Source organism: Pieris brassicae, chromosome 11 (genome assembly GCF_905147105.1).
Source record: "Pieris brassicae chromosome 11, ilPieBrab1.1, whole genome shotgun sequence".
NCBI classification, from domain to species: Eukaryota; Metazoa; Arthropoda; class Insecta; order Lepidoptera; family Pieridae; genus Pieris; species Pieris brassicae.
In genome coordinates this window covers 5,983,115-6,008,488 of record NC_059675.1, presented here as the reverse complement: position 1 = coordinate 6,008,488, position 25,374 = coordinate 5,983,115, and the positions used below count along the sequence as shown (strand labels likewise).

The window sequence follows — 25,374 nt, the reverse complement described above, 5'->3', positions numbered from 1 at the left end:
AGAAGCTCTGGTAGCAGCTAAAATATTGATTTCTTAATTAAGATTCCGGTAGAACAATACTTGCACTGCCCTACAAGGAAACGTGGCAGCACTGCAAAACTAATAGGGAAATTCCCTGTCATTGTCATCGATCGAGTTAGTCGTAACTCGAACAAATAAAATAGAATTCTATTCACTATCAAACAATAAGAAGTTGCTATACATTTATTTATTAACACTTCGTTGCATTACAATATAAAGATTTCACATAATTAAATTAAAAAGAGGATAACTGGCGGCCTTATCGCTTAGAAGATAAAAAATAAATGTATTAAAATAAATAAGTTAGGCAAGAAGTGCAAAAATACATATACACATTATTAAAACAAAACTAAACAGGAACAAAATAACAAACTAAACTTAAAGAAAGGATACATGAAAAATAAAACAAGCACATGAATCACAATAATTTAAGATCAGTCTCACGTCAGTAAGTAGTTAAAAAGAAAGTTAGGGATACGAAGAAATTTAAACGAAGATAGAGAAGGAGCTAAACGGATACGGATGAGAAGGGAATTTCATAGCCTAACTGCAGAGACTTTAAAGGATTCGCCAGGAAAGGAGATGTTAGGAGATGGGATTACAAGGATATAGTTTTCGGAAGAGCGTAATAGTTATGGGCTTCCAAAAAATTTGAAGTCATTTTTGAGGAGTTTTAGGGTCGAATAGGCTGGAATATAAGAGACGGAGAATATGAATATGAGCATCACGTCGCTGACGAATGGGTAACAAGCCTAGCCGCTTACGGAGCGCAGAGATATGGTCGTACTTTCTTAGACCGAATATAAATCGGATACAGACGTTTTGGAGACCTCCCAGTTTATTTAGCAATTCAAGTGTTTCCCAAACTTAAAAAAATTGTGTAGCGCATTTACTTGTGACTCATGATTACTTACTACAGTGGCGAACGTTTTTTATTCAACATTAAAAATAAATTAAGGAACACGATGGGCCAAGAATGTCTTAATCATCTCACTTTGTTGAATATCATTTCATTTGCTTTAAAAAGTTTGAAAGTGTTATCTCTAAATTTGCCGATATTAAATCTAGAAAAGTTGATTTGTAACAGTTATGTCATATTTAATACCATAAACCTAACCTTAAGGAAACCAAGCACCCCTCGCTGGCTTAATCCGGCACTGATAATGGTGGTGTCGATTCAAATTTAGTTAAGTGATTTTAAGATGCGTTATTTAGTGGGCTAAAACTCATTTATCAAATGCATATGCTTGTTGTTTTAAGCTTTCTTAATATCATGTATTCCAGTCAAGTCAGTTCAAGGAAAGAGAGTTCTTTATTTGGTAAAATTATATTGATAAGGTGTCATTCGCGAAACTGCTATTGTTTAAAAAAATATTTATCTGCCGAAACCTTAATAACTTTTATTAAGCATTGTTTTTTAAACTTTTGTATGGTAATTTTGGATAGTGGAAATCCCATACTAGACGAAATGATAAAGTTATACTACTGTCTAAGATACTAATTCTCCAAAAATTGCGTCGTAGTCTAATTTTGATCGAAATATAATAAATGGGTAATTTATATAATGATAATCAACCTTAACACTTGAAGTATGTTTTCGTGTTTATAGGCCTGGTATTTCATAGGCAGTTATGGCAACTTGGGGGTGTTCCTCCCAAATTTAGGAGAAACATTTATTAATTGGAGTTTTCTAAGGGTTCAATTCACGGTTAATATATATAAATATATTAAAACGTATGATTTATCTTGAGTTCGATATAATTTATCTTGAGCCTGAAACTTAACCAACAAACTGAATAAAAAAAATAAGTAGGTATATAACTTAAATAAAATAGCTTATAATACTCTAAGATCGAAAAATGACATGAAAAGTAAATGAGATTAAATCAAAAATAAATATGCCAAAGTTAAGAAAAACTAAATTTGAGAGAACGAAAGTTAAGAAATATAAAATGAAAATCGTTTTATTTCATTGTTATTAGATCATGAATTCATCTATGAAAATGTGTAAAATACAGCTGCATGAACATAACAGCTAGTTGATTTCTTTTATTCGTATTTGAAATTACCTCTCAAACCACGTGTACAACAATAAAATTAGGGGCATTTAAAGTTGATCTTAGGGGAAACATAACAAGTTCAAAGGAACGATGCCATCTTGAATAAATAGCGTTTTAGTGATTTTCTGTTTAATTTGAATTTTAAAAAACGTGTGCCTATACTAGTGTACACACGTAAGTGAAACACAGTACAGAAATTGGTTAAATAAAGTTTAAAAAAGGCTTTTATTAACATAGACATGAATACAAATAATACAATTATATAGTCAATAAAATTCTATAGTCACTGTCAGTTATACTTACTTGATTCTATAATTTGTTTGTAAAATCTTGTCAAATAGACATTAATTAAATCTTTTACAAAACTAAATCAGGATATTATCGCATAATGCTGTAAAGGAGTCACTTGCTTAATAATATAAAAATATATAATGGTCTTCCAAAACACAGGAAAATAACGACTGTAAAATAATGCAACCATGGAAAAGGGTTATATTTTTTAAAGTTTTATATCTAAAACATACCTACTCAATATCTACAATTGAACGTCCTAAATGATTGATTTCCATAATTCTTTTTAACGTGTATTTTTTGTATCGTTAAGTAGATAATAATATACACGAAGTGATAAATACCCATAACTTATAGAATGTTGCGTTGTTTTGTAAATGCGATGTATGTGTACTAAGGATGTTTTATGTTAAAATACAGGAACAACTAAATACTATCTTTATTTACATTATTTATATTAATATGAATTTCATACTAGGTAATATCTAGTGACTGTTCGCTCTTCTAGTTCTTTTTTTCTTATCTCCAAATAGTTCGTTCCAATAACCTTGTATGTTATTCCATGAGTCCTAAAAATATTTTAAAAGATGTATATAGAATTAATAGGTTTTAATGTAAGCAAGCTATTGCGTGCCACGTCTTTCGTAGATATAAGTATAGATTTTGAACGACTATATTATATTTTGTACTCACAGTCGTCCAAAATATATATATCTACTTGTACTACTACTAACTATCGACTTTAAATCATACACAGATCTTAATTTTTTTACCATTAATTTTCGCCTCACGAAATGCAACTCATGTTCACCCTTAAACGTAATTTTGCATTTTTTCCCTTTTATATTTGTTTTTTATCTTAATATCGGCGGAAACTTACAACGATACACTTGGAATAAACAAAATATAATAGCTACCTTTTTAGCTTCGCGCCATTCTAAATTTCTCAGACGCGCCAAACCTTTTAGGTTTCGATCGAGAATATTTAAAAATTCCTTCCTTGTTATTTTTGGGGATGGTGAAGTTCCATTATTAGATTTATCTGGAGGTGGTATTACAACCTAAAAAAAAAATTCTCACTACTACTTAATTTGCCTATGCCTATTATATTAATACTATTTATTAGAACTATTTCATAAAGTAGTATAAAATAATAAATAATAATATTAATATGTACATACATGAAAACAACAATATTTTGTCAAAATGTAACTAAAAATAAATATTTTATTATGGTGATAAAATAGACGCGAGAGTCGGAATTCTGAAGTCAAACTTTGATCCTTATTGTTCGCAAACAGTGTCAAAAGCATTTATTAATAATCAATGTCAACTTGACAGAGATTCTATATAATGACCACATTTCAATAATGTTATAACATATAAAAATATAGCTTAACTTAAAGTATAATATATGGGTAAATCAAAGCCCTGGGATATATATTAACTTAGTACCGGATCAACTAATATGCGTCGATTATCGCAGGTGGCAAAATTATTTTTATTGAGAATAAAGTTTCAAGTTCAGGGTAGAAACGCCCTCGTCTGTTGACCTCTATAATAAACTGAAAAAGTACCAATGGTTATGTAGTTATTAATAACAAAGAAACTGACAAAGGATAAATGCCGGGTTAACCTTGCTAATAGATCAGAATAATCCGCAAATACTTAAATATTAGGAAATAAATATTTTACCTACGATATAAAGCCTTGAATTATGAATACTACTAATGAGGAATATTTAACTTTATATTACCTAATTATTTCTTTACCTTTTCATCTACAAATTGATTATTCACTAGCTCGGAAATCTGGTTGTATGCACTTTTTGTGTCATTAATTTCCTGAAAAAAAAAATATAATCAGTATATATTGTTTTACTTAAATTCGAAAAATACTATCAAATACTATTTCTAAATTAAAAATAAAAATGTACGGCAGTGAAAATATCACATAACACTCTCCAAAACAAAACAAAAAATACGTATTTTGACATACGACATCTTAGCTTAATTGAACTAAGATTTGTGGCTTCGGCTTAAGCTTCGTTTGGTTGAATCGTAAAATATTTTATGTACTAGTGCCGTTAATGTAAATGATTGTTTTTGACTTACTTCCAAAATAACACTAAATATTGTTCCGAAAAACCCCCATTTTGGTTTTATTGCCGCAGATTTTCCTGCTCTTACAGAAGATTGCCTCTGAAATCGGTCTTGTCCGATGGACTCCTCTGCCGTGGGCTGAAATAAATTTACGAGGAAACCAGGTAAAATTTACAATTTCCTCACGAAAGTATAGTTATTTGTAGTACTGGTAAGCAAGCCTTGGTGTTAAGAATAAGAAAATTTAATTTCTAAAAAATTCATAATATGAATTTAATCAATATATATGCGTTATTTATCTAGCTTGGAGAAATTGAGAAATATGCTAATAAACTACTATATGAATCTTGTGTATTAAAATGTTGTTAATAATAAATCGAATTTCATGTTTATATAAGATATAAGGAAATTTAATAAATTCAACAGGATAGCTGGAGACATAGGTACCTACCTATTAGATAAGTTTAGTGATTATATCATGACCGTACTAACCGGTTGTGCATTAGCTAGAGTTGCGATAACTGCCACTATCAGGATACTGGCTAAGATGTAATCGATGCTTCGTAACACCATCTTGAGTTTACTGGATCACTTCCCACAACATAAGAAAGAAAATGTTAACACTGATATTAATAAGTTATTTATTACATTTTGAATTATAATCATGGATTAATTAATAAAACATGTAACTCTCATGCAACAAGGCATTTATTATTATTTACATAATACTTACTTAGCTAAATATATATTTATTAAGAAAATATTTGCAAAATTACTCACAAAATACTTAAAATTATTTGATATTAGCATGTTTAGGAATCGGACGGAAATAATGTCAGAATAATGTTTAATAATACGATTAATACTTTAACTTTTTCGAATACCTTTTAAGCTAACAGCTAAGTAGTAAAGGTCAAAAGTTATTCATTAAATATAGAGCACACTAAACGACTCTACGCAGTGGCGTAGCATTTTGTGTGCGTTAATGTCTTTTCAACAAGAAAAGCAACCTAGCAGATATACAATTCATCAACAATAAAAGATCGATATACGTTGTGATATGGGGACCGATTTCTTTTTAAAGATATTAAAAAAAATCTTATCTAATAACCATAGTTGTCAAACAGGCTTTAATTTTAAATATAAACAATATTTCAATAATCTAATTATATTACCTTATTCGTAATATATCTTAGTAAATTGTCTTGCGTATTTTTGAGGTCGTTAAAATAAACTGAAGGTTGTTACTTACCATTCACCCAACTGTTGCGGAATAAACCTACATACATATAGAGGTACTTATAATGAATAAACAATTATACATTCTTCGGGTATCTGCTCGTTTAGTCATTTATTTATAACAAAATCACCTACTACTTAGGATTTGATAATTTTCTAAGTACTTCTTCGAAAAATAATAACATAATTAAGTAATCGTCTATGAAAATTAAAGTACAATTACAACATGAGTTGAAACTACTAATTTAAAAATTATTTGCCCACAAACTTACCGTCATTTATTTCAAAATGTCCATTTGGGTTTAAGGTTTCAATGTTATATACGGCTTAACACTAATCACAGAACAACATCTTTTTAAATTAAAAGAATTTCATCAAGGTTCGTAATAAAAAAAATTGTCGAGGTTCAAGATTTACTATACTAGATATATTACTGGTGTAAATTAACTGAACGTGTCCACTCGAATGAAGGTGGTAGGCAGTGTTTCGTTCGCTGCAATATTGCTTGGCGTTATTTCCCGTCGGTACACACCATTCGGGCCAAGGCCACTTGTGTTGCGAAGTGTTATCATGTTATGTCAGCCGCGTTCTACTTATGCAACGTTTACCAATTCAATGCACTTAGATGACCCCTGTCATCCGTTTCTTTTAATTTTGTAATTAGTAAAGAATATGCTTTTTGTCAAAAATACCATGTAACCAATTATTGGTAAGTTTATTTATGTGTTTTATAAATGATTACGGTATATCTATGTTAACATCCAACATGTGCAGCACATGGCGAATAATCCGCAGGTATCTATCTGCGTATGAAACCCAGTGAAACAATTTTTTTATAAATTCCACTTACGACAGAAGAACCTACTTTAAGAATATAACGGATGCAGAACTGTCTGGTTTCTGCGATTTCAAACAGTATAGCTATATTGATTTAACCATAACAAAGCGTTATTTAAGTATTTAGTGTAGGAGGAAAGAGGTTTATAGTTACTAAATTTAAAAATAAAATAAAAACCAAATAAAAACATAAAAATGTAAGTGTATATTATCAAAAATTGGTCTAAGATTAAAATATTATTTACTTTCGAACAATTTTAATTTCAATAACTGGCATAAGGGTGTACATTAAACGTAGATTATGATGTGACTAATTCCATTTTTCTATACTTCTTTCTAAGGGTGGAGACTGGGTCTTTGAAAAGTATAGGATCCAGTCTTAATACGGAACGAACAAGCGGCATATAACCCCATGCGGCGGCGAAAGTGTTCAAACACGACTGTCGCTGGACGAAATGTTCGGGATCGGTCCAAGAAGTCCTAAAATAGTTTTAAAAAGACATTTGTTTACACATATAGGCAGCGACTGTAGACTTGTCCCAAAATCTCTAATGTACCTAATATGCTTAATTACTTACCTAAATGAAATATTACAGATCATTGAATTAAAGTCACTAAAAATGTGACCTCTGCATATCAATTTTTATCATCGAAATTAACTAGTAGATGTATTTGAGTCGTTTAATCGTAATTGAATCTCGGAATAAAGTACATACTTGTATCGATGATGAGATGTCTTATACCGCCTGCGTTGGGCGAGCTTAAGGGGCGGACGGCGCGTCAGATGGGCAACGAGACAATTAAGGAGGATGTCTTCGCAGTTGTGAGCGCGCCGCACGGCCAGTCTTAACGCGGGCGGGGCTTCTGCGAATTGGGCTAATGCCGCCCGATGCACCAGTGCTGCTCCTGGTAGCACCATAGAGTAGGAACCACCCCATTTACTGCTGTAACCCCATGCGCCCTGTTCCAAACGCGAAAGTATTTTATAAACCATACACTTGTATAAAGTTATTATGAAGTTCTCAAGCATTTTTTTGACATTGGACCTTGGCTTATGATCGTTATAATTGTAAACACAGTAAGCATTATTTCGCTTAGGTACTAAGTTTGTAGTTCTACAAGGATCAAGTACGACCTCATATACCAGCTTCTTTCTTTTGACCAAATTCAGGGATTGACGGATTTTCCAATATATTACTGATTGAGTTGATTCCCTTTTTCTACGCAGAGAAATTGCGTCTTAGCGTGTATTCTACAAAGTGAGTATAACTTATGTAGAGTATAGCAGAATTGTTGAGATTAATCCCTACAGCCTTGTTTCATCACCGGTGGCGAAATAATTTCAATATTTCATCCGCAACAACTTTAAGGCTGTAAATCTTTCAGTCCGCTTCCCGTTCCTTAGCTAACTAGCGAGCCGAGGAATAAGCACCCAATGGATGACTTCTCTTAGAGGAGACTTCGAAATCTTTAAAAAAAAGGACTGTACTCCTACTTCAAACCGGCAACGCACCTACTAAATCCGTAAAGTCCATGGATTGCCGGAACTGCCTTTTATGATTGTTCTGGTAACTCGTTTGCCGTTTTATGTTATAAAAAAATATAAGGAAACAAATGGAAATATTACACGTACCTTCGATTCATCCCAAAAGTGATTTCTCGCCGGGTAACCAACAATGCGTTCAGGGAATTGTTTCCATACTCGAAAGGCAAAATCCAATTCTTCGGCCAAAAGTGGCGCGTCACCGTCCAGTGAAAACACTGCAGCTGTTGGAATCGCCCATAGTGGCTGCCACCTCGCTGATACTCCTTCCCTTTAAATATATATTTTTGAAGAAAAATCGACTCAAATTATTAATATGAACTGTAATCCATAGTGCATGACCACATATTTTATAAAGTGGTGTCGCAATATAAAAACACAAAGTCTTTTAAAAAACATTTTTTTTATTCCTGCTTGGTGTAATGAATAATTATATAAATATTTATTTTGAACGTACAAAACTATTACATAAAAGAAATTATTTGGTCATCGTTATTACAAAAACATAAGGTTTAAGTCAAATAACATGAATAACTATTTCCCATATTATAATTTACATAAGAAATATGACATCTATATCTGACTGGTGTTAGGTAATTCCCTAAGAACCTTGGAATACATAAATCGCCATATTTTCTTATACTGAATTATTAACTATAAACTTTCACTTGTTTACACACTTTTATTTTATTAGCTGTTATTACGAAATATCAAAGCTACTGTTTATATAAAAATTTGGAATAAACAATCGGTACAGTCAATCAGAGAATGAAATTTTAATGTAAATTCTCAACCAGGATATATATATATCTATAAGAAAACTGATTATAAAATAAAGCCTAGTGACTAGGCACTCGAGTCAATGGACTATGGACGCATTTCCATTTTCCAGGCAATTCAGCATTTACCTGTTAACAGGTTTGCCATATTGTAAAATCAATGGAAAATAATAGTAGAAATCTATTACTTGGTACTAAATTAGTTTCAAATTTTGTTCTACATCATAAAATGTTGTTGAACAAGTCATGTTAAACCTTGGGTTATAAAATGTTGAGAAACTGTATTTATTAACAATTTGCATTTTTTGCTGAATGCTTATCACATCTCTATGCTATTGTTCCAGCGTCACGTTTATTTTATATATAATAATTAATTATTAAAGCATCATAACATACATTGGTAGTTTTCTCACCCTGGATAGTGTGTGGTAGCGTCAACTACTGTGACAGGTAAAGGATCTCGTACATCGCCGGCCATTCGCAATAATGATTTTAAAGAAGGCGCTGCACGCTCACTATCCCACACCAACACAACCTACGAAGACTTGTTACTTATACATAGTAGATTTTTTTTTAATTAGGTTAGTATGTTAATATAATCTAAAAAGAGCTGTGTTGGCCTAGTGGCTTCCGCGTGCGACTCATATCCTAGAGGTCGTAGGGTCGATCCCCGGCTGTGCACCAAAAGACCAAAACATTTCTATGTGCCCATTTAACATTCGCTCGAACGGTTAGTAGGGGAGACCAAGCGAGGACTCCGGGATTTAGTACAGCGTGGCAGATTAATATACAGTATGTACCTGGTTAAGTACCTCTACCAAATATAAGCCCCAATATATTATATGGCCGCCCGTCAAGGATAAGGGATCAGATAAGTAAAAAATAATAATACTCAGAGATTCTCGACTGCGTCAGATTAAGGTCTCTCTGAACTAACCTCACCCTGAGTTAATTACATGCTAAGTGTATATTTCACTAATCTGACAATTTGCAAGTGACGTAAAGACAGGGGAGCGCTGCAAAGTTGTAAAAAAAGAACGTCATCTCGACATTCTTGAGCGTGGCTGATTTTTATTTTATTTTGTAGGAAATAATTCAAGTATGACGATAAATATATAATCTGACAATTACCACGAGCCGAAGTAAGAAAAATTCGTCGATAAAGTTTAATACGTGCGGTCAATATTAGTTTAAAAATATTAACTATGAATAATTTTAACACAGTCTGTATTTTGTGGTGAAACTACTTTAGGAATATCATTAAAATGTACATTAGAAACATGTATAAATATTTTAGAATATGGTCGAGGTAAACTGTTGGTTCCGGTTAATTATTCTTTAAGCATATTTTAAAAATTATTATATGATAAATCCAAGTTATACTTTATATAACGTATTATATACTAATTTTTGATATTTTATGAGCTTATGAATCAATGAAGTTCGAAGATTTAAAAAAATATTATCACATTAGACGAATCCCTCCGTATAATCGTGAAATTATGAGACATCACGTCTAGGACATAAAGATAAACCATATATATCTTAATCTGACGCGCTTGAGTATTTCAAAATTGCACCGGTGCAGGAAAACATCGTGAGGAAACCGGCTTGCGTTAGACCCAAAATTACACAGATGGCATCTGAGGCTCAGACCTAAAAAGGTTGTAGCACTATTGGTTTAATATTTTAAATACTTTAATATAAAGTTTGATAAATTACCTTCTCACAGAATTCACTACTAGCAATATTCCCGAGTAATTTATGTAAGGCAGGTGATGTAGCTTGAACATACAAGAGAGCTGTAAATGTTTTACCAGGAGTAGATGGTGGAGCAATTAAAGGCACTGATGGGGCTGGAAGAGGCATCGGGGACGAAGATGGGGCAAGAGGAGGCTCAGGGGCACACACACCCAAAGGCAGATGAGCCCGGGAATCACCATAGTTTGCTAATGTTCCCAATGCTCCTGGAGATGTGTTCCATATTAATGCTTCTCGATGTCGGGATGTTCGATGTGCCATTATCCTTTCCAATATAATCTTTAAAAAACGATATACTTTATATATAAAATCATAATTAAACTCAATAGTTTTATAGTAAAGTGTTTATTAATTAATATGTGGTTAATTCCTAAATATGGAAACAATAAATTACTGTTGTGGCTATCGACACAAATTAGTTTACCTATTTAAATAATTATTTCTTTTTCTTTAAGGTCTCTAGCATTTTATTTAAATCAAGAATGTACAATCTAGAATTATTAATGTTAAAAATATAAATAAGAATTGCTCCTAATTAACAAATAAATTTACATAATAAAAGCAATATCTTAAGGTAAGGTAGGTGAACATTTGCATTAAATGTGCTTATATTGTCTTGTGTCAACTGACACATTAAGTATAATATTAACATAACTATATATAAAATAATAATACCTCAATAGTTGTAAAAACTATTTTTTCAATTGAAGAAAAATATTGTTCCCATAACAGCTGGGTCTGTTGTCTTAAAGCAAGCACACGCTCTGGTGGTACAGATCTTACTAACTCAGGTACCTAAAAAATGTTTTAATGGAAGCAACTACAAATTACGTAAATATTTACTAAATAGTCACTCTAAAAAATTTACATCATTTGTACACTTTACCTGTATTTAAGTGGTATTTTGTCTTAACATTAAAAGATAAAGATTTTTTTAACTCCATTACAGTTAAGTTAAAATTTCATTAAACAAATATTACCTGTAATAAAAGACGTTCATCAGCCCAAATAACTGCACGCCTCCAGTCAATTCGTTCATCAAATGGTAGCCTCCATCCATTACTAAGAAGTACAGGTACACAACCAGCTGCCAATGCTTCCAAGAATCTATATGAACCAAGACGCCTTCCTCTAGCCACAAGGCAAAATGTGGAATTAGCCAAAAGTTGTTCATAATCAAATCTAGAAGAAATAAGATTATCATTTAACTTTGTAGAAATATATTTAAAAAAAGGAATAACTGAAAAACTACATATTAAGTAAGTAAACTTTGAATGATTAAATTATTTATTTTCTGGATTACAGATATTTAATTTTAATATTGTGGATATACTTACTTATCATACTCTTTATTGTCTTCATCACACCTTTCATCTCTAAGATCTTTCCAAGATTTTCCATGTCTACATGTTGTAACCAAGATAAGATTATTACCATCATGAAGATGCCATAATGAATTTCTAGTTTCACTGCCAATACCATGTACATAGCGTTTACCTTTAAATGCAAGTAAATGTCGCCGCGGTGCAGGAAAAGGATTTGCAGTTGCAGCAGGAGGTGTACCACCTCTCTCAGGATGCTCCTTATGAAATAGTGGTAACGATATATCAAATCCCTCTCTAAATAGTGCTTCTGAGACACTGGCTCGAGCCAAGATAGCTTCACCTGGATCGAATCCCAAAGATCCTTCTGAATAATCTGGCCAAGTACCAGCATATAAATTAAAAATTAAGTGATTACGTCCATTTTTCCAATGTGGTAATCGTGATAGCCGGGATGCAACATCTGCCACATGTTCTGAGGATAAAGGGTCTGCGTCAAGTGTGTCCACTGCTGGTACAAATAAACATGCCTCCGATGGATCCCGCGTTGCATATCTAGATTCGCGAATTACTGACAGGACTTTTCGATAAGTGGCACTAACAGGGCCATCTGTTGGATATACATAAACTTTGGGATCACTTCCACAATTAGCATAATTAAAACAGGATTCCATTCGACATGACTTTCTTTTTGAATCTGGATTGCGTTTGAGAGGCGACGGAGCTTTGTAAAGTTCTTCTAAGTTCGCAAAGCTGGGCAGGTCAGTGCGATAGTTCTTTTGAAAACTTTCAGTCTTCATACGAAATCCGCAAATGCAGCAATACAATATTACTATTATAGATAGTGTAAGAAGAATGTAACGTTTCTTTGCTTGCATTCTAACTTTCTCTATAAATATTTACATCGATTATCTTAGCATTTTCCGTATTATTACAACTCCACGATCGATCCGCTAAAACTATATCTTTAAATTCGCATTTTCGAAACAAAGTGTGTATCAAGTAAAATATACCGGTACAACTAATTCCATTTGAGTTTAAATTTAATATTTCTTTATGATTTAAATTTTTATAGTTTCATTTTTCTTCGTAAAGATACCAAGTACAAACCAATTACCATAGAGTAACACAAGGAATGATTATATTTACTCTTTAGTAGAGTATAACCTGTAGACGTCTATACTCTGATTTTTAATTGCGTAGAATACTGACATTTCATAAGTGTTGTTACTAAAAAAGTTCTCCACCGAAAAAAAGGAAATTTGACCCATTAGACGACAATAATAATAAAAAAAATTCGTTTCAATACGAGTCTAAACATTGTACATTTGTACATACATCAATGTAAACCTTAATATTTACTCCAGTGACATAATACAAAAATAAACATTTCAATATTACGAACAATATTATATCGAATTAACTTTCATTACTTTAAAGTTAATTCGATATATTATTTAGCTGGCATCACTGCTTACGCCGATTCTTTAATTATTCATGTCAGCGCTGATGATGATGATGATCAAGATAGTGATATAAGTATTAATGATAATTTAATAAATATATGTTATCTTTACTTGTACGTTTTTTGCTGTTTGTGATGAAAAAGCACACAATTATCACTCGCCGTAAAACCACTTTTAATGTGAGCACCGTACTTAATAAAATATATCTATTCACTAACAAATAAAATGTATGTATAGACTCCAATGTTCAGACTCGTATTGAAACGGAAAAATTTGCCCGGCCAAAAAGTTTTGTAATCACTGATATGTAAAAAAATTATAACTCAGAATTCAAGGGAATTAAAAATCTGAGTATAACTTGCTTACTTAGTAAGTAACAGACTTTTTGGCGTTTGTTTGAGCCGAGCGTAGTTTGTATCCTTGAAGTTAGTTAGTTTTGTTATCAACAGATTTCATGTTTTTATTTGATGATAGTTTTTTTTATATTATGGCAATAGTTTTAACTTTATGCCAGTTTCAAGTAAGAGGTTGGGAAACTACACGCGAGAAAAAATAAACAAATACATCAACAGTAAACAAAGGGATATGCAAGTTAAAAACAAAATATGTACATATACATATTACATCTTAATATTATTATTGATTATGAAAGAAGATGATACATTATAATACAATAATTTGATGATAGTTTTCCGTCTTGCAAATCCCTTTAATTGTATCTCTACTTGACCTGTGCCATAATCCATATTTATGTAAGTTTCATCTCTGATCTGTATTTTTGACGTCTGACATTGACGTCAGAAAGAGATGCTAGTAATATCAATTATCAAATATTTAATAAGTACGTGAATTGAGAATTGTGAATTATGTAGAATATAGATATTCTTATACTCGCGATTCTTATCAGACACCTTAAATTTAAAAAGAAACTTACGCAAATAAATCAATTGACAATAAAATTATGTACTAAATTAACTCTTAAATCCGGTAGAAAACATAAACTTTTAAATTATGTTAAAGATTTATATTCGACTTTGTAACACGCATGGGTCTCGTTTCAAACCTTTCGTCAGAAACAGAAGCAGCCTCGGCCTTTGGGTTAGTTATAAATAATCATGCCTTGAATTAAGAAGGTGTTAAATCAAGCATATCAGCTATTTATAACATATTTTATTATTCAGGATAGTAATATTTCTACTGAAATAAAATTGAAGATCGAAAGTCACTGGTCCAATACAGTGTTAAAAAATGAAGAAAAGGAAGTCGAAAATAATATGTACATTCTTCCCATGTTCCCTTACCCATCTGGAAATTTACATATGGGTCATGTAAGAGTGTATACTATATCAGACACTATAGCAAGATTTTATAAACTGAATGGTTATAATGTAATTCATCCAATTGGATGGGATGCATTTGGCCTTCCTGCAGAAAATGCTGCTATTGAACGTGGTATTCCACCTCAAGTTTGGACAAAGTCTAACATAGATTCCATGAAAAAACAATTGATTGATCTTGGGTATAACTTTGACTGGAGTAAAGAAATTTCAACATGTGATCCAAGTTATTATAAATGGACTCAATATATATTCTTAAAGTTATATGAGAATGGTTTAGCATATCGCAGTAAGGTAAATGTTGTATTTAATTGTAGCAGCTAATAAACCTGAATATGAAATTATTAAAAGTATCAAATGTACAGCATTATAATATAAGGTTTAAATTGACTGGAAACTGTTTATACATGAATACATATATGTCTATGTTAACAACTAAGTTTATGTGGATGATTTTAATAGACATTGACTCTATTTATTTTAAGTTAATTCTCGGCTTGTTTTGTTAATATTTTTATTGAACATTCCAGGCAAATGTTAATTGGGATCCGGTGGACCAGACTGTTTTAGCCGATGAACAAGTTGATGAAAATGGCTGTTCATGGAGATCTGGAGCAAAGGTGGAAAAAAAGATTCTTACCCAATGGTTTATTAAAACAACAAAGTATGCTCAAGATTTGTACAATGGTCTAGATAAAAAATATTTAGAAAACTGGAATGATATTATAAATTTGCAAAAACACTGGATTGGTGAGTGTAATGGTGCAGTAGTCACTTTTCATGTTGAAGTAAATGGAGAAAAGAGACCTTTAGACATATGGTCTTCAGATCCATACAAATACTTACACGCTCAGTATATAACTTTAAAGAAAAATCATGTTATTTTACAAGACCTTACTTTGGTTGAGAAAGAAAATTTAGCGTGCTACAATCCAATAACAAATAAAGAAATGAAAATTTATGTCTGTGATGGTATACTTTATCCAGAGGAAAAAGAAGTATATTTAGCTTGTCCAGCTATTGATTCTGAAGATAGAAAAATATCAGAAGCACTAAATATTCCTTTAGAAAAAACAAAAAGTATAAATATTGACTATGAAAATATAAAAGCAATAGAGATAGCAAAAAGTAAAAATTGTGGTGGTTATTTTGTCAGTTCTAAACTGAAAGACTGGTTAATATCAAGACAAAGATATTGGGGAACACCAATACCTATTATACATTGCAGTAAATGTGGTACTGTACCAGTTCCATATGAACAACTACCTGTAAAATTACCCCAAAATTGTTCTGATGTTAATAATATATTCACATTGTCTAAATTTAACGATTGGGTAAATTGTAGATGCCCAAACTGTAATGGAAATGCATATAGAGAAACTGACACCATGGACACATTTGTTGATTCATCATGGTATTACTATCGATTTTTGGACTCATCAGATGAGAATGTACCATTTGAAAAAAATAAATTGATTGGTAAAATGCCTGTTCACTGCTATATTGGTGGCAAAGAACATGCAGTACTGCATTTATATTACGCTAGATTCATGAGTTATTTTCTGCATTCCCTTGGATGGACACCTTCAAAAGAACCCTTTAAAAAACTGCTAGTCCAAGGCATGGTAATGGGTCAATCATATAAAGTAAAATCTTCAGGAAAGTATATTCCAAAAGACAATGTAGAAAAAGTTGGTAAAACATATATAGAAAAAGGTTCAGGTGAAGCTATTTCAGTACAATGGGAAAAAATGAGTAAATCTAAACATAATGGTGAAAATCCCATGAGATTATTAACAACATATGGATGTGATACAACACGACTTCTGGTCATAGCTGATGTGCCACCTGCTACAACAAGACATTGGTCTGATGCAAGTAAGAGTGATTTTACACATTTGACAATTGTGCCTTGCAGTTCTTGTTCTGAACATACTAAATAAAATTGTGATTTTCTAGCATTACCAGGAGTTTTAAATTGGCAACACCGGCTTTGGATAACATTACGGGAATTTCTGACTCACAGAAATAATCGTGATTTATTTAAATTCAGTAACCTGCAACCTGAGATATTTCAGGAAATTGATGGTAAATTGCGAGAGTCAAGAAATTTCTTTATTGCAACAACAACATTTCATTTTAAATACACACAAAAATTAAGTGTTGGAATATCTCAATTACAAAGCTTAACTAATGCTTTAAGGGTAAGTTAAATTAATCATATGCTATATATATAGCATTATTTTTCAGGGCAGGAAGACTATTAATACAAGCAGCTAAATTTATTATACACTTATGTTCTAAATTTTACATATACTATGTTGTTATATTAATGCTTATAGAACTGATAGTCAAAATAATTATATAATCAGTTTAATAAATTTTCTTATATTATAATTAAGATTGACACTCAACATGTAAAGTGAAATGGGATTGATAAATCCTTCAATATGTGAGACTATGACCCAAAATATAAATTAAAAATATTATTGTGTTACAGAACAATGTCCCAGCGGAGGTCATAGCAAAAAGCAAAGAATTTGAGTTAGCACTAGCTAGCTTAATAATAATGCTTTCCCCAGTAACACCACACTTTTGTTCAGAACTTTGGGCTGGCCTAATGTCTGCTCCCAACAGAATCGGTTCTAAAACGCAATTATCGTGGGATGCACATGTTTTAAAACAGAAGTGGCCCATTGTTGACAGCGACTTTCCATTATCTTTCCAATGTAAAGTAAGTAACATAGAGGCTTTTTTAACTTGATATATGAGAAAAAGTAATCTAAAAAAAAATATTAATAAGGTACACTAAATAACTATAATTGTTTAAAAGTATCATTTTTCAGGTTGATGGTGTACATAGGTGTGAACTGAAAATTCCAGCCTTTGAGTTACCTCATCTCACTGAACAACAAGCTTTAGAAATTATGTCCAAAGAAGAAGTAATTGCAAAAAGATTGAGAAGGGGTATTCTAAGAACTAAATTTGAATTATATCCTGATTGCCGAGCTATATTGAATATTTTTACTAAACAAAATATATCTAAACAAACAAAAAAACTTGAGATGCAAGTTTGAAGTGTATCTATTGTATAATTGATTTCGCTTGCCCCGGGAAACAAAGTAAAGTGTCGTAAACTACTATTACGACTGTTTTAATGTTTTCTCATTTTTGACTTCCATGATATATACGCTTTTGCTCTGCAGTCTAATTAGATTAATTACTACTGCAATGTACATTTAGTTATTTTTTAACTATTTACACTAAATACATAACAATTTTTAAATCGTCGAATAGGAAAAAAAATTAATTAGATATGTATAATTGTATATATAATGTAGTTAGTATCCTAGTAATAATAGCATTACTTTCTTTTCCTGAACAATATAGATTTTTCTTTAACGACTTTGTTCCCCGGGGTAAGCGATTTTTAAATTATAAGATGAAAACAATACAGAAATCGTTGACTAGTCATGTTCACAATTTGACAGTAGGTACTTTGATTAAAATTAAAAAAAAAACTAAAGCTTTTAAAATTAGCATAAAAAAAGTTAGGAATTTTGGTTTTTGTTTGTTTGTGAATTAACGAATAAAACCACGAACGAAGTAAATATCAATCATCATAAATGTTATAATTATGTTATTTATAAATGTCATCTTGTATTTAATGATTCTATGTTTTATTAACTGCCACGCTTTAAATTTCCTTATATGCTTTTACTAGCTACGGCTGCAAGCACAACGGCACAAACGTACAACTATAATCTTAGGCTAAGACTCTGTTTTAATAGTGAGATTTGATATGCTAATTAGTTTACAACTGTCGAACTCGACACATGATTCTATAATATTAAATAAATTGTAAAAATAAGTTTTAACGAATTAATAAATTAAAAACTATTATTTTTATATATTTTAAACAAAGTTTTCTGGTGCTGTGTTCACATTTATTAATGTTTTCGTCAAATTTTTAATAGGACCTATCAATATCATCAATGTCTTTCAAAATTACAGTTATATAAAATGTTTGGGGGTAAGTATTACTAATTCTTATACTATATATACTATAAATTTAAAGCATATTATTTCTTATAAATAATATGCTTTAAAAACTCGCTGAATTGTGACACATGTTGGCGAAGAAAAGCTCTAATGAAAACTATGAATATAATATTGAAAATAGCCTGAAGGCATCTTTTTCCATCTAGATGGCATTAATTCAGAATACTTTCAAATGGCTTATTATTTCAAAACATGAATTTCAAAAATACCTGTGTTAATTTAAAGAAACAAAACAGCAGAGAAGAATAATACAATTCATAAAAATAATATGGCAAATTTTAATTATAATAAATACTAGTGATATAGCATACTTAGTTATTGTAAAATGAAGAAACAGGCGGCGGCCATTGTAGTTTTTATCTACCCGGTACTAAATCCTAAGAAGGTGTAGGTGTGTAATTCATTATGAAGAAGTTGCAGGAGAGCTGTAGAATACACTACCACACCACTACCAATCAAATCGGGCGGAATCTGGTTTAAAATAATAACAGTACTCATTAGTATTATTTGTTATTATATTAAAGTTTTATTTTGTATTAATTTCATATTTATCTAATATATAAAATTCACGGTGTTTGTAATTAAACTCCTCCGAAATGGCACGACCTATTTTGTGAAATTTTGTGCGATTTTTGTGTTAGGTCTGCGATCGGACAACATAGCTATTTTTCATCCCCCTAAATGTTAAGGGTGGTCCTCCAGACCTCCAGTTTTATTTGCAGGACAACATTTTTTGTTTTTATTTTTTTATGGTACTAAAAACACAAATTTCTTAACGATGAGCCAAAATTAAAATATTGAAAAAAAAAAACAACTATCGTATTCACAGTTCTCTATCATTTTATTATTAATCTCTGGCGTGCCGTATAATAATATGGAGGCGACTGGCAGCGCCGTCAGACGTCAACTGTTACAGAAGATAGATTTAATATTTAGCTAATAATGTAGGTTGTATAGCAGTGTTGCCAGATCAGAGGATCTCTCCCTAGATTTTGGGGTTTTCTCAACCGACTTAGGGGTTAAGAATATTATAGTGGAAAGGGAAAAGTGGTTTTTAGGGGAAATTTGGAACTTAATTTAAGTACGAACATATCGAAAGAATAGGATCCATGTGGTTAACTTTAATACTTTTCGTAATGCCTTTTATTACCCAACAATCCCAATATGAGCGCCTCTTTGGAGAATCACGCAATGGCCTAGTATGCCACCATCCGCTTGGTAAGGGCATCCTAGGGGGGAAATCAAATTAGTCTGGAGGTACGTCACCAAGACCATCTGGCAACACTGTGGTACATTGTCTGGTTGTGTTAGAAATTAGAATAAAAAATCGGGTTTCATCTAAGATATACCTTTAGCCGTATTTATTACATGAAACATGGCTAAACCCAAAAATGAGGACACCTCGGAAGAAGCCAAGAAAATTGTTGATGATGCAAAAAATTTCATTGAAAAGGCTATTACTGATATTGGAAAAACATCTGCAACAAAACAGCTAATTTTAGGAACTGCGTCAGGGTGGTAAGTCATATCATTGATTAGTCATTGATTCAACACTTAATCTCCACAAATGTAAATTCGAGATGATTGCAGGATAACAGGCTTTATTTCTATGAAAATAGGAAAGCTAGCTGCTGTAGGCCTTGGAGGTGGTGTAATCCTATTGCACATTGCTAGTCAAAAGGGCTATGTTGACATTAACTGGGATAAAATAAACAAGAAAGTTGACAAAATTACAGACAAAATTGAAAAGGAAGCTACAGGAAAGTCACCTGATTGGTTTGAAAAAGTCAGTACTGATTTAAATATTAAGTGCTTGACTGCATCTTTTTTTAAATTTATAATTTTGCTAAGAACACAAAACCTTTTTGTTACAGGTATTTTTATTTGTCAAAGCTAATTCATATTATTCAGCAGGCTTTGCAGGAGGATTCTTTTTCGGAATTGCATCTTCATAATTTTTTGGTTTAGTTAATGTGAGTTAAGATATATATATATATTAAGATGCAGTCAAGCAATTTTTTTTTGTTATTAAATGTAGATGTATTATTCCACTTTTATATAATGAAATATTGGTCATATTTAACCTCAACTCTGAGCTGTTCATGTTTAATATAATCAATATAAAAATGTATAAATTTTTAATTTTGTAAAACAATATAACAATTTTTTTGATGTAACAGGAGGCAAACAATATGCTTACCTGATATTAAGTAATACCGCTGCCCATAGACACTTACGTTGCCAGAATGCTCGCAAGTTTGTTGCCAGCATTTAAATTGGTACACTCTTTTCTTGAAGGACCCTAAGTCGAATTGGTTCGAAGTTACTTCACTGGGCAGCTGGTTCCACATAGTGGTGGTGCATGGCAAAAAGTGCCTTTTAAACGCCCGGTTGTGGAATGACGGAGGTCGAGGTGATACGGACGGTATTTTGCAATTTGCCTTGACATCCGATAATAAAACTCAGCTGCAAGTATTAGAGCAAACAACACTTCTGAACACTCCCCATGGTAAATGCGGTAGACTATGCAGAGAGATCCAACATCTATACGCAATGCCAAGGGATCAAGCAGCACTGAAAGTGATTGGTCGTCGACGATTCGAATCGCTCTTCGTTGACATATTCAACAAGGTCAAGTGGAAGGAGCTGGTAATGGGGAGCTCGGAGTCTCGCCTTGCTGAGCAAACCAAGCTTTTTGGAGGCTAATTTAGCCTTCCCTTCCAAATGACCGCGTAACTGAACGTCATTCGATATGTCGACACCCAGTATTTCGATGCTAGCTGAGGCTTTAAGAACGAGTGTCTTACGAAGAGAGGAGTAGCGGCAAGGGCTGTTTTTTTTGCGGAAAACGCGAACAAAAACTTGTGTTTTGTTGGGATTAAATTGGACTACATTTAGTCTACCATAGTCTCCATGTAGCAGTTTCGTCAGACACAACTTTGTTCCAGTACTTAACAACAAGTGCCTGGCCAGTGTAGAGAGTATCCCCAGTGTATGTTATCTGCATAACAGTGAATGTTGCTAATTTGCAAAATATCAAATGCAGAATAAACAGGCTCGGGGATAGGACACAGCCTTGTGGAACCCCAGCATTCACGAGTTTAAAGTCGGAACATACTCCGTCGTGATGACCTTGATACTCTGATCAATGAGAAAAGTGGAAGAAATGCAGTTGCATCATTTCTTTGGGGAGCCCATAGGCTGGAATTAAAGTATACATTGGAATTCTAGTATAAAATTGATTTAATGATGCTCTCAAATGGCACAGAACTTACGAACTATGTCATTATGCAAACTAGAAGATAATCATTTAATGTTTGAATTGTATTCACTAGGGATATATATTAATTTAAATTTCAGGTTGAACGATTTGTTGATCGTAAGATGGATAAAGCTGAAGAACTAATCAAAAAAAGAGAGAAAAAGGCTAAAAATTGGTACAATAATTTTGTTGGTGATGACCAATACCGTGCCACTGAGTCCCATGTCTTCTTAGCTTCATTTGCAGCTGGTATGGCCATAGGCCTACTTTGTGGTCAATAAAAATGTATTTAATCATTCAAATTTACATCTTAGAATAGGCTATTATTAATCATAAGACCCTTCTCATTATTGTAATAAATATTATGTTTGTTTATATGTAACAAGTATTATTTATATATAGCAGTTTTGTTTTAATAAATAATAGTAATAACTAAATCTTTTTATTAAACATCAGTCACATTCTTATAATGATGAAAAAGTTCAATAGGGGTTAGAGTTTCTAAGAAGCTTGTGTAAGATTGAATATAATTTCTTCTTATTCTTGTGGCAGCTCTTTCATATTGGCCTTTTACCCCTCTTGAAAGTGCATCCCATGGTATTATATTTTCAGTACTTCTATTCAGTAGATTATAAAAGTCTTTGCATGTCCTAAAATAAAAACAACTAAGAATTTGATTTTTAAATTTCTATTGAAATTTCTCAAGATTGTTAAAAGTATAGCATAATATTATTAAAATCAAGAGGCTAAATGTTACCTAAAGGCAGGTGGAGTTGGTTCAAGCATCAAAGCTGGAAGTTGTTCAATTAAGGCATTTTCTTGCTTTTCAGGCTCATACAAAGGCAGTTGTCTAAAATTATAATCAATTTATTAAGAAGATGACTCATTCATAAAAATATAACAGTGACAATAATGACTAATACTTACAAAGAATTTGATGTCATGCTTGTATTACATTTGGTTAAATCTTTACACTCATTACCAATATATTTTGAAATATCCTCATTAGAAAAATTCAATAAATTTCTGCAAAATAATTAGTTAATTTAATTATGTTAAATATTCTATTCATATAATTAGATTAATAACAGTGGGCATGGTATAGAGCCCTTTATAATTTTTGCTCCCAGATATTTTCATCAGGGGCTTGTCTCAAAATCACTTTTCAACAGGCTACCTAATGCCAAATGATTTTGTTTCAAGCCTAGACAACTGGTTTATGCACCATTTCTAATCTAATTAATTAAACGCTGTAGTTTCATTGATATCAAATTAGTGGCCAAACATATCTAGTTGTTAAATGCTCAGTGGATCCAATGTATAATTACCATAATAAGTTAATTGCTATATTAATAATTACATGCTTGTAGTCACATTAAACTAACAAGTTATTTAATTTGAAACTTTGATTTATACAGTTAATTCATAGTTAACTATATAGAATAATCAAACATTTACTTTTTCTACTAATAAACGTAAATTACTGCCCAGATTAGATCTACTTTACCATATATTTGGACATACTTTACAGGTTTAACTTACATTGAATTATTTACCTCTGCCTGTCTGAATATTTTCTTAGAAACTGGAACCACAGTTCTAAGCTTCTCTGCAAAGTTTTTCTTTAACTTCAGTTGTTGTCTTTGAAATCGTGTTGTTATTATTTGCTTTTTCTTTGAATTCAATTTTAACCAGGATATAGTAGCTTCAGTTATTAAGTTTTGCTGTAATTAAACATAAACCAGTTAACCAAGTAAGTGTCAGGTTAGACAGCAATAATAAAACTGCGATGATGATTAATGTGCATAGTCTTAATAGTGCATTTCACCATTCAGGTGGTGTGGCTAGAAACAGTTCTGATAAAACACATAATTAAGCTTACTTTTCTTATTATTCTGCCATGTTTTCCTTTTCTTAATTTCTTCATGGAGAATAAGTATACATAATATTCTAGAACAGATTTCGGCTTATTATTACCAAATCCCATTGTTATTGAAATTATCCTTAGAAAATTGTAGGCCTGATTTTAGTCTATTTAATATTTTTCTTTATTGAAGTCGTATAATATTAATGCTGTTGTTTGTATCTATATAATAATTTACTCTATGGTTTGTATTCTATCCGGATTGTCGGACCATAGATGATACACGTGTGTATGTTTATCATCTATGATGATTATTATAGACTATACAATGTATAACAAGCAAGTATAATTTCTCATTCATAAGAAATTGTTTTCCAAAATAATAGAAACTATTGTCAATACGGCTTTTGTCGTGGTCGCTCAGCTGGTGACCTTGCACACCATACACATAGATGGGCAGAGGCAATTGATAGAATCAACTAAAATATGTTTGTCGCGTCTGTGTTATGTAATTGTGCGTAGAAAGAAAGGGACAAATTTATATTTGACGGTATGAAAATTTGTCGACAAATTTTCAATTTTAGTTTTCGACTTTCTACATATACTTTTAAGACATCTTGACTAAGCCCAAAGGCATTCTCCATACTAATGTTAAATGTTTTATTCTTCTATGGTCTAGATTGAAATCACAGAGTACATTGTTAAAATTAAATATATAATCTAATTATGATACCACCATAGATGTAGTGGTGTCAAAACTTACATTTGATCAGTTTACTTTAGTCTAGAGTCTATTCTAATTTCTACTTTATAGTTTATGTGTGGTTTTTACTTTTAACTATAACTGTTGCCTTTATGTGGGTACCCTCACATAAAGGTATTACTGGTAACGAAAAAGCAGACAAAGCTGCATATGAAGGGATTAACACTCTTAATGTCAGAAATGTGGTACAGGTTCCTATGACTGATTATTATTATATCAATAACTCGATAAAAAATTTATGGACAACATTATGGGAAGAAGATCAAAAATTGAAAGGAAAATGGTATGGTAGTATACAGGAAAATTTACATATAAGACCCTGGTATGATGAGTTGAATACTAGCTGTATCGTGAGTCGTGAGTTCGTTACCACAATCAACAGATTGCGCTTTGGGCATAACACTGCACCCGCGCACCTCGCTAAACTTAATATTATAACTAACAATATTTGCTCTTTCTGTAATAATAACGAGATCGCAGATAGCAACCATATCTTTTTTAAATGCCAAAACCAAATATTCATTTTTAATAGACTAATATTGGCAAGTGAAATAATGGAAATTAGTGATCCCTCCCGCCGCCAGTTGTGTGATTTGCTCAAAAACAAAAAGTGTTATAGTGCATTATATAAATACATCAAAAATACCGTGGGGAAGATTTAAGAA

General features: G+C 31.8%; 5 protein-coding genes and 1 long non-coding RNA gene across 12 annotated transcripts; 3 read left to right on the top strand and 3 right to left on the bottom strand.

Annotated features, from left to right (window-relative positions):
- Positions 1-2,528: 2,528 nt before the first annotated feature.
- LOC123716516 lies at positions 2,529-6,601 on the bottom strand. Its single transcript, XM_045672289.1, has 6 exons — positions 5,986-6,601; positions 4,967-5,065; positions 4,487-4,612; positions 4,145-4,216; positions 3,290-3,433; positions 2,529-2,941 (listed from the first exon to the last, which is right to left on the bottom strand). The coding sequence occupies exons 2-6, from the start codon at positions 5,045-5,047 to the stop codon at positions 2,858-2,860; spliced, it is 507 nt and encodes a 168-aa protein (XP_045528245.1). The 5' UTR covers positions 5,048-5,065; positions 5,986-6,601; the 3' UTR covers positions 2,529-2,857.
- A 133-nt stretch (positions 6,602-6,734) lies between these two features.
- LOC123716512 (exostosin-1) lies at positions 6,735-13,078 on the bottom strand. Of its 7 annotated transcripts, XM_045672278.1 has the most exons (8): positions 11,971-13,077; positions 11,614-11,815; positions 11,309-11,428; positions 10,595-10,912; positions 9,286-9,407; positions 8,184-8,364; positions 7,267-7,511; positions 6,735-7,030 (listed from the first exon to the last, which is right to left on the bottom strand). In XM_045672278.1, exons 1-8 carry the CDS (start codon positions 12,831-12,833, stop codon positions 6,850-6,852), a joined length of 2,232 nt encoding a protein of 743 aa, XP_045528234.1. In that variant the 5' UTR covers positions 12,834-13,077; the 3' UTR covers positions 6,735-6,849. The 7 variants fall into 7 exon arrangements, 6 of the variants coding, with proteins under 6 accessions (XP_045528234.1, XP_045528237.1, XP_045528236.1 ...); XR_006754569.1 differs by lacking the exons at positions 6,735-7,030; positions 7,267-7,511 and having other exon boundaries at positions 8,228-8,364; positions 10,690-10,912; positions 11,971-13,078; XM_045672279.1 differs by lacking the exons at positions 6,735-7,030; positions 7,267-7,511 and having other exon boundaries at positions 8,252-8,364; positions 9,269-9,407; positions 11,971-13,078.
- LOC123716517 lies at positions 10,026-10,913 on the top strand. Its single transcript, XR_006754570.1, has 2 exons — positions 10,026-10,181; positions 10,693-10,913. It is a non-coding gene; the product is annotated as an uncharacterized LOC123716517 (long non-coding RNA).
- A 965-nt stretch (positions 13,079-14,043) lies between the features above and the next one.
- On the top strand, positions 14,044-18,661 carry LOC123716305 (probable leucine--tRNA ligase, mitochondrial). The gene is made up of 6 exons (XM_045671979.1): positions 14,044-14,519; positions 14,603-15,052; positions 15,289-16,636; positions 16,718-16,962; positions 17,259-17,492; positions 17,605-18,661. Exons 1-6 carry the CDS (start codon positions 14,433-14,435, stop codon positions 17,833-17,835), a joined length of 2,595 nt encoding a protein of 864 aa, XP_045527935.1. The 5' UTR covers positions 14,044-14,432; the 3' UTR covers positions 17,836-18,661.
- Positions 18,662-20,073: 1,412 nt separating this feature from the next.
- On the top strand, positions 20,074-22,513 carry LOC123716361 (FUN14 domain-containing protein 1A). The gene is made up of 3 exons (XM_045672065.1): positions 20,074-20,338; positions 20,411-20,606; positions 22,181-22,513. Exons 1-3 carry the CDS (start codon positions 20,196-20,198, stop codon positions 22,361-22,363), a joined length of 522 nt encoding a protein of 173 aa, XP_045528021.1. The 5' UTR covers positions 20,074-20,195; the 3' UTR covers positions 22,364-22,513.
- Positions 22,509-24,158, bottom strand: LOC123716360. Its single transcript, XM_045672064.1, has 5 exons — positions 23,965-24,158; positions 23,625-23,806; positions 23,010-23,108; positions 22,840-22,932; positions 22,509-22,732 (listed from the first exon to the last, which is right to left on the bottom strand). The coding sequence occupies exons 1-5, from the start codon at positions 24,067-24,069 to the stop codon at positions 22,528-22,530; spliced, it is 684 nt and encodes a 227-aa protein (XP_045528020.1). The 5' UTR covers positions 24,070-24,158; the 3' UTR covers positions 22,509-22,527.
- Between the last annotated feature and the right edge of the window lie 1,216 nt (positions 24,159-25,374).